General features: G+C 61.9%; 3 protein-coding genes across 4 annotated transcripts in view; 2 read left to right on the top strand and 1 right to left on the bottom strand.

Moving 5' to 3' along the window:
• Pgp (phosphoglycolate phosphatase) overlaps positions 1-716 on the top strand; it is a 4,855-nt gene extending 4,139 nt beyond the window's left edge. Inside the window, exons 1-2 of one of the 2 annotated variants that reach the window (XM_013011747.1) lie at positions 7-234; positions 339-716. In XM_013011747.1, coding sequence (XP_012867201.1) covers positions 129-234; positions 339-664 — 432 coding nt within the window. In that variant the 5' untranslated portion in view covers positions 7-128 and the 3' untranslated portion in view covers positions 665-716. Of the gene's footprint in view, positions 1-6; positions 235-338 lie in introns of those variants that run through there. The other variant, XM_013011749.1, reaches the window with a different exon arrangement.
• A 2,897-nt stretch (positions 717-3,613) lies between these two features.
• On the top strand, positions 3,614-4,860 carry Bricd5 (BRICHOS domain containing 5; the record flags this gene model as incomplete). Its single annotated transcript, XM_013011246.1, has 5 exons — positions 3,614-3,742; positions 3,947-4,102; positions 4,174-4,275; positions 4,510-4,663; positions 4,762-4,860. Coding segments are annotated over 5 exons (636 nt in total), but the record flags the coding sequence as incomplete, so codon positions are not given.
• Mlst8 (MTOR associated protein, LST8 homolog (S. cerevisiae)) overlaps positions 4,859-7,856 on the bottom strand; it is a 25,522-nt gene continuing 22,524 nt past the window's right edge. Inside the window, exons 3-10 of the mRNA XM_013011723.1 lie at positions 7,646-7,817; positions 7,495-7,546; positions 7,252-7,414; positions 6,926-7,001; positions 6,686-6,838; positions 5,794-5,918; positions 5,510-5,673; positions 4,859-5,355 (exon numbers count right to left, since the gene is read on the bottom strand). Of these exons, the coding sequence (XP_012867177.1) occupies positions 5,237-5,355; positions 5,510-5,673; positions 5,794-5,918; positions 6,686-6,838; positions 6,926-7,001; positions 7,252-7,414; positions 7,495-7,546; positions 7,646-7,774 (981 nt within the window). The 5' untranslated portion in view covers positions 7,775-7,817 and the 3' untranslated portion in view covers positions 4,859-5,236. The remainder of the gene's footprint in view (positions 5,356-5,509; positions 5,674-5,793; positions 5,919-6,685; positions 6,839-6,925; positions 7,002-7,251; positions 7,415-7,494; positions 7,547-7,645; positions 7,818-7,856) is intronic.

Raw genomic sequence — 7,856 nt, forward strand, 5'->3', positions numbered from 1 at the left:
TGGGCATCGCCAGCGTGGGCGTGGGTCCCGAGCCGCTGCGGGGCGAGGGTCCCGGCGACTGGCTGGCCGCCCCGCTGGAGCCGGACGTGCGCGCGGTGGTGGTGGGCTTCGACCCGCACTTCAGCTACATGAAGCTCACCAAGGCCGTGCGCTACCTGCAGCAGCCCGGCTGCCTGCTCGTGGGCACCAACATGGACAATCGGCTCCCGCTGGAGAACGGCCACTTCATCGCGGGTCCGTGCGCCCCGGGGCGGGGAGGCGGCCGGGCGGGCCTCGGCCCCTGTCTGTCTGCCTGCCTGCCCCCCTGACCCAGACGTCCCCTTCCTTCCGTCCCGCAGGTACCGGCTGCCTGGTTCGAGCCGTGGAGATGGCTGCCCAGCGCCAGGCCGACATCATCGGGAAGCCCAGCCGGTTTATCTTCGACTGCGTGTCCCAGGAATACGGCATCGTCCCGGAGCGCACCATCATGGTGGGGGACCGCCTGGACACAGACATCCTGCTGGGCGCCACCTGTGGCCTGAAGACCATCCTGACCCTCACCGGAGTCTCCACTCTTGGAGATGTGAAGAGCAATCAGGAAAGTGACTGTATGTCCAAGAAGAAAATGGTCCCCGACTTCTATGTTGACAGCATAGCTGACCTCTTGCCCGCCCTTCAAGGTTAAAGATCTAGTGTCTTTAACCTCGGGAATAAAAAAAAAAAAGAAAATTGAAAAATCAGTTACCCAGATTAATAGGTGGGACTTAGGCATGGTTGGAGTGGCCACAGACTGCAATTGAAGTTAAGCAGAGGGTGGTAGTTGTTAATGTTGTAAGTAAACGCTTGGGGGGAGGTGTTGTTTACAGATGCTTATATTTTAAGATGCACTTTTAAGCTTGGAGGGCATTGTCAGGTGGGTCTTGGGCTTTGTATCTGTCAGTGAGGGCAGACATAGTATCTGCCCAGGATTCAGCTAGCCCTCAAGCCTTGCTTGTGAGATCGAGTTGGGTCTAGGGATGTACATCACATGTTTTACTGGAAAACTTAATTCAGGGATCATCACTGAAGGGCAGAGAGGAAGAAGGGCTGGCTTGTGGCTTCCAGTGTGCCCACGCAGCCCAGCAGCCCGATGCAACGTCCAGCTTCACCCCTGTGGAGTGGAGGAGGGGCTGCTCCCTGACGGTGCCACCCTGTTCTCAGGGTGAGAGGTGCTGCCTTGCCACTGCCTGCTTGCTTCCTTGAAAACCACTTTGATGTCACAATTGAGTATCTGTTCCGTTTCAGATGTCCAGGGCTGCAGCTCTTCACACTGAGCTGCCCAGTTCTGTTAACTACCCGGCCAAACCTCAGCTGTCTGAAGTGTGCATTTAAACCCAGGTGACTCAGACTGAGTATATGGTAGGCCCAGTGGCCGAGTGGGTGTGGGTGCCGTCACTGAACTCTGGGCTGCTGTGAAGGTAGCTCAGAGCAGCATTGGTACCAAAAACCATTATTTTTTAACTTGTGAACCCATTTGTGAGTGGTGGCATTGAATTGTAAGTGTGTAGATTAATGGTTGTGCTCTGTCTCATAGGGGTAAATCCCACTGAAGAATTTCCATGTCCCACAGCTCACCTGAAGGCCAGCAGTGTGCTGGCCAAGGATTTCCTGTGGCTCCCGCCCCCGCCCCTGGGGTAAGAAGGGGAGAGGTGCCCCAACCTCAGTGCAGGAAGTCCTTTACAAAATATTCACTCTTCCTGTCTTCCCTTGTCCTGGGGTGAGCCTGGGCCAGGGTGGGGTTTGATCAGTGGCCTGTGAAGCCACCTGCTTTGGCTTCAGACTCCCTTGTTGATAGCCGAATGGTAAGACGGGCAGGGCCCAGCGGCCAGCAGGCTCTCGGCAGGGCCTGGCCTCCCCTCCTGCACCTGTTCCCTGTGTCTGCTGACCTGGCAGAGTGGGGCGTCTGCAGCACTCACTGGGCAGAGCCTGGAACATGGCTCCTGGCCGACTCCTTCCCAATGCTTCACCCTGAATCCCAGTGGCCACAACACTCCCCATTCACCAAGTTCTCACAGCAATAAAGTGTCCCGTACCTGCAACCACGCACCCCACGGCCAGGGGCTGCGTGGCCAGGCAGTGGAGGGTGGCAGTGCAGATGATGGCTAACGGTGTGTCTGGATACTGAGCAGGCCCATGAGGGCCTCATCCCCCACAGCAGCTGCCACAGCCTTGATCTGCTGGGGAGGGGCCGGAAGTCTCTTATGTGCCCCACCTCCCACCCACTTCACTGTGTGTACCCAAATGCACATTAAACTCTAAAACTCCAACTGAGCTGTCTTCTCGTCTTCATAGCAGGGATTTCTGCCTAGGAGTGGGTGGCAACAGGCTAAGAATTAAGTAGCAGAGCACTGGAGGCTCACACCTGTAATCCTAGCTATTCAGAAGGCTGAGATCTGAGCATCAGAGTCTTAAGTCAGCAACAGCTCCATGAGTCTTGTCTCTACTTGGGCTGTGCTTAAGTGATAGAGCACCAGCCCTGAGCGAAAAAGCTCAGGGAGGAGCTGAGAAGGTGGCTTAATGGTAGAGTGCTTGCCTTGAAAGCATAAGGCCCTGGGTTTGATTCCTGAGCACGACATAAACAGAAAAGACCAGAAGTGGCTCGAGTGGTAGAGTGCTAGCCTTGAGCTTAAGAGCTCAGCATCCAGGCCCAGAATTCAAGATCCACATCCAACAAAAAAAAATGCTCAGGGACAGTGCACAGGCCCTGGGTTAAAACCCAAGGCCCAGCACAGAAAGGAAGGCCAAGGTGGAATTCCAATTCCAGAGCTGGAATACTTGGCTGCTGCAGCCCAGTCCACTTCAGAGAAGCATCAGGAAAAGCAGAGCCCCAGACAGGGCCTCAGGGCTGGTGGTGGGTGGTGGGCACACCCATGCAAGGCCAATGTGAGGAGGGCGAGGGGGAGGTGCTGGGGGCGAGGGGGAGCGGGGAAGCTGACTTCACTGTCCTGGCGTGCTGGAGGCTGGCTTCACTGTGGGCCGGCCTGGGCCCCTCCTGGGCACGGCTATGGGATGGTGGCGCTGGCTTCTGGGAAGGACCGGCATAGCCCTGCACCCTTAGTGTATTGAACATGCATTTATTGAGGTAACAGGCACCAGAAACACACTAGGAAGCGTTAAACCTGCCCAAACCAGCTAAAATCACCGGCTGGGCCTGGGCGCTCCCTAGCCAGCCAGTTGAGCTGGCTTCCTGCGAAGGCCTCACTTTCATGCCCTCCCAAGACCCCATGCTCTTCTGTCTGCACAAGCCAGGCGTCCAGGGCCAGGCCAGCCAGTGGGGGAGAGGGCCATCCTGGCACTCTCGGGGATATCAGATACTGGCGGGGAGGAGGCGGTGGGGTCTGGGAGGGCACAGTCATCAAAGGCTTCCTGAGACTTCCCTGGCCGAAGGCTGGAAGGGGGCAGCGGACAATTGGTGCTTTGTCAGCAGGGGCTGCAGTATGGAGGAGGGCAGCCACAGCGGGAGCCCAGGGCCTAGGCCTGCCCAGGTAAGCGCCTTCTCCCCTGGGACAAGGACCTGAGCTGTCCTGAGCAGGAGACAGGAACGCTATCCCCCCCCCCCCCGCAGCCCCTCCTTCCCTGAACAAGCCTGCCCTGATGTCCCCAGCTGAAGACCAAATCCTGCCTTGGGGTCTGGAAAGTCGCGGGGCTGCTGCTGCTGCTGGCGCTGGCTGCGGCGGGGGCCGTGACCGGAGCGCTGCTCGGCTCTGCTCACAGCCCACCCAAGGTGAGCCCCTCCGGCCGGGCGTGAGCAGAGGGGTGCACCAGGCAGCTCCCCCGCCGCAGCCCTCCAGTGGAGCCAGGGCCAGAACACTGGCCCGGATGGGGAAAGAGTACAGGGAAAGGCCACGCGGAAAACAGAAATGGCCCGGGCCAGGGCATGGCGTGCTTGGGACGCCTGCACGGCTGAAGTCTAACCTTCCTCCGCCAGCCGCTGCCGCAGATGCTCCGGCTCCCACTCCCGGGGCTCCCGGGGCCCCAGTCCAACCAAACCACCCTAGTGGACATGGCCAGGAACATGGCAACCATCCTAGTGACTCCGCCTCAGAGCAACCGCAGCTGGGCTGTGCTGTTCGACGGGCAGAGCGTGAGTGGGCCGGGAGGCTGCCAGCCTGCCTCGGGTTGGGATGCCCCCGCCTCACCCACCTGCCTCCCCAGGGCTGCGTCTGTTACCGCCCTGCGGAGCACAAGGCCTGCTTCCTCCGCCCGATGGAGGCCCGAGACCGGGAGACCCTGCGCCTGCTGGTGGACACTTCTAGGGTGAGCAAGCCCAGCTGGCCGGGCCTGCAGGCCAGGGGCCAGACAAAAGGTCCTGTGTGCAGCCCCGCTGGCCAGCCAGGGCTCCAGTTTCAGAGGAACAGAAAGCTCTATCTTCCCTCTGCTGAGGCTGCTGGCAAGAGCAGGTGCTGCGGCGGTGGGGGCGGGAGGTGACGTCCCACCCAGCCAAGGGCAGGGCACTGCCTCCACACGGGGGCCCACTGAGTCTTTCTACAGGCCCAAGGACCCCGCACGCCCGGCCGGGACCCCCAGCATGCACAGGAGCTGCTGGCAGTGCTTGGGGACCGTGCCGTGGACCCTGCCCAGGTGGGGGCTCCCGTGCGGCACCTCTGTGCAGAGACCCCCATCTACTGGGCCCGTCGAGCAGAGGGTGAGTCGGGGCAGGCGTGTGGAGGGGACTGGGCTCCCGCAGCACGGGCTGAGCAAGAGAGCCCTTTAGGAACTGATGAGCCCCTTTTCCCTCCCCAGGGCCCCAGAGGCAGCGACTGATCTATCTCTGCATCGACATCTGCTTCCCGAGCAACATCTGCGTGTCCGTCTGTTTTTATTACCTCCCAGACTAAAACCCCGCCTGGCCCAGGCCAGCCCTGTCCCCGCCAGCGCTGCGGAGGCCGGCTGCTGTCGCAGACTAATAAACCCTGATCTCGCCATGGTGGTGCTCTCTGCAGCCTCAGGACTGAAAGGGGCGGGGGCGGGGCTCAGGAGGGAAACGGGGCTCAGCCTCAGGTTGGGGTCCAGTCTCTTAGGCGGTGCGGCCTTTCCCCACCCAGGCAATGCAGCCTGGCGCAGTGGGCATCCTGAAGAGCAACTGGGCACAGAGAGCAGGCTGGCCTGGCAGATCTGGGCTGAGCTGACGCAGAGGCTCTCCTCGGCCAGGGTGCTGGGGAGGCGAGTCCCACCAGAGCCACCGCCTGGTGGTGGTTTGCAGTCCAGAGAACTCAAGCTAGCCCAGCACACTGTCATTGAAGGCCAGGCAGACAACAGCCTTCTGGTGCCCACCATACTCTCTCTTGATCTCTCCAGTCTCCACACACCAGAGCCGGGCCAGGTTGTCAGACGAGGCTACAGAGGGGAATGGAGCGGCAGCTCAGGGCCAAGGCCTAGGGCGGAGGGAGGAGGGCAGCACAACTGGCCCCTTCAGAGGGCCCTCCTGGGGTGGGGGGCTCTCAGCAGGGGATGGGGGAGGATGGGCCTCCCTGGGGGGGGCGAGGCTCACCCGTGACGATGTACTGAGAGTCCCCAGAGAACGCGCAGCCCCACATCCAGCCTCGAGACGACTCTGCGGGGTTGCTGCTCTTGATGCTGAGCTCCGTCATCAGGGAGAAGTTGGACGTCCTCCAGATCTTGCATGTCTGGTCAGCTGAGCAGGTGGCGAGGAGCCTGGGGGGAGGGGAGCGTGGGGATGCAGCTGCTCCTGCGTGGCCCCCCACCCCCCCACCCCCCGCCAAGCTGCCAGCCCCAGGCAGGTCAGATCCCACCAGCCACCGGGCCAACACGTACGTGGAATCAGGGCTGAAGCGGCACTGAAGGGCGTAACGCGTATGGGCTGGAATCTTGGTTTTGGGGATGAGCTGGGTCACCTCGTCACCAATGCCCCCCGTGAGATTCCACACATAACAGTTGCCCTACAGACAGTGGGGGGCAGTCATTCTGCACCCAGAGCACCAGAATGCACTGAAACCTAGACCTGGATCCGGGGACACCCCGCAGTGGTGGCTAAATGTGCAAAGGGACCAGAGCTAGGACAGGCAGGTGGGTCCTGCACCTCCTGCCTACAGGAGGCCCAGGGAGGCCTGGCCCCACTCAAGGGCCATGCCCAGCCAGCCAAGAGCACGAGTCAACACCGGCCTGTCTCACTCACACACACTCACACACACACACTCTCCCACAGGCTAAGGGTGCTACTTGGCCAGCAGGGAGGCGCGGAGGACAGGCGGTACCCAGGGAGAAGTCTGGGATATGGAAAAAGCAACATGCTGGGATTTAAGTGACGTAAAGGGAGACAATGAGGCCCCAAACCAGAGTATTCTCTGGGCCATGGGAAGGGGCCCGGGCATCTCGTGGTCTCCTTAGGGGAATGTCAAAGTCCAGCCAGCAAGGCTGCAGGACGCTTCAATGGCCGAGGAAGAAATAGGTGACTTAGGTCCGGAGGCCCAGAGAGGAGGAAGGGAGCCCACCAGCACCAGGAGGTGAGCAGGGGAGGGGAGTGGCCGGCCTGCGGGGCGGGTGGTGGCAGGGGACAGGGCAAGCAGCAAGGGGGCCAGCGGGAGTGGCACGTGGAGGCTCCTGGCGTGAGGCGCTGGATGGGTGTTGGGGCTGGGGCTGGGGGGCAGCGCGGGCCTGCGGGACCCCCGGGGTGCAGCCGACCCTCCGGCCGGTCCACTGAGCTCACCATGCTGTTCACGGCTGCCATGTAGCTGGCGTCGGGGTCGATGTGGGCGGACGTGATGGAGAACTCGGGCTCGGGGATGAGCTGCTCGTTGTGGTCGGTCTTCAGGTCCCAGATGTGGATAGCGCCACTCTGGTCACCCACAATGAGCTCCGCCTGGGGTGTGCGGGGCAGGCGAGGCGTGAGCACGCTGCTGGTCCCCCTAAGCCCCCTGGGGTGCCCGGCCCCAGGAATGCCCCTCACCTGGTTGGGGTGCAGGCACACACAGTTAATGGGCGCGTTCACCTGAAAGATGCGCTGACACTGCAGGTTCCGGGACCTGTGGTGGCGGTCAAGAGTCACACACTGTCTCGGGCTGGATGCCCTGCCCTGGCCAACTTCTCCTCCAGCTGCTGGGAATTCTGGCCTTTCCTCCCTGGGGAATGGAAGGCCAGCCCCTTGCCTCAAGGTAGGGATAGCTCCATCAGGCTTTTCTCCTTCCTTCACTAAAGCGCCAACACAAAGCACCCTGGCTCAGCCCACAGCCAACCCTAGGCGGGGCCCCTCCTGCCCAGCACCCGGACGGACACCTGAGATCCCAGATGCGGGCGGTGCAGTCCTCCCCGCCGGTGTACATCCAGCGGCCGTCCTCGTGGAAGCCCACGGAGGCGATGTTCTTATTCACCCCGTCGTAGCTGATGATGGGGTTGGGGTTATTGGAGTTGAGGTCATACATGCGGATGTGCTGGTAACCTGGGGACACGGGCGGAACTGAAGCAGGGCTGGGTGGACCCGTCAGAGGTCGGGAGGCAGAAGTCAAGAATCACCTGTACCTGCAGCAGCAATCATGCTGCGGTCGGGCGTGATCTCCAATGCGTTCACCTGCTGGGTGTGTTAAGGAAGGGGGCAGGGAAGAGAGCCGGGAGGCCCCTGCTGGTGTCCCGCCGGGGCCACCGTCCCGCCCCCGGGCGGGGTAGAGGATACGGAGTCCTGGTGCTGCACGGTGCGCGTGCAGATCCCGCTGTGGGCCTGCCAGAAGCGCACGGTGTGGTCGTAGCCGGCCGTGGCCAGGATGACCGGGTCGCTGCCCACCGTGCCTGGGGAGGTGTTCATGGCGGGCCGAGGCCTGCCCGGCGACGGTCAACGCTCAGAGCATCTGGGAAGGAGACGGGCGTGGGGGGCTGGGGGCACGGCG

The sequence above is a fragment of the Dipodomys ordii genome, unplaced genomic scaffold (genome assembly GCF_000151885.1).
Source record: "Dipodomys ordii isolate 6190 unplaced genomic scaffold, Dord_2.0 Scaffold14, whole genome shotgun sequence".
NCBI lineage: Eukaryota > Metazoa > Chordata > Mammalia > Rodentia > Heteromyidae > Dipodomys > Dipodomys ordii.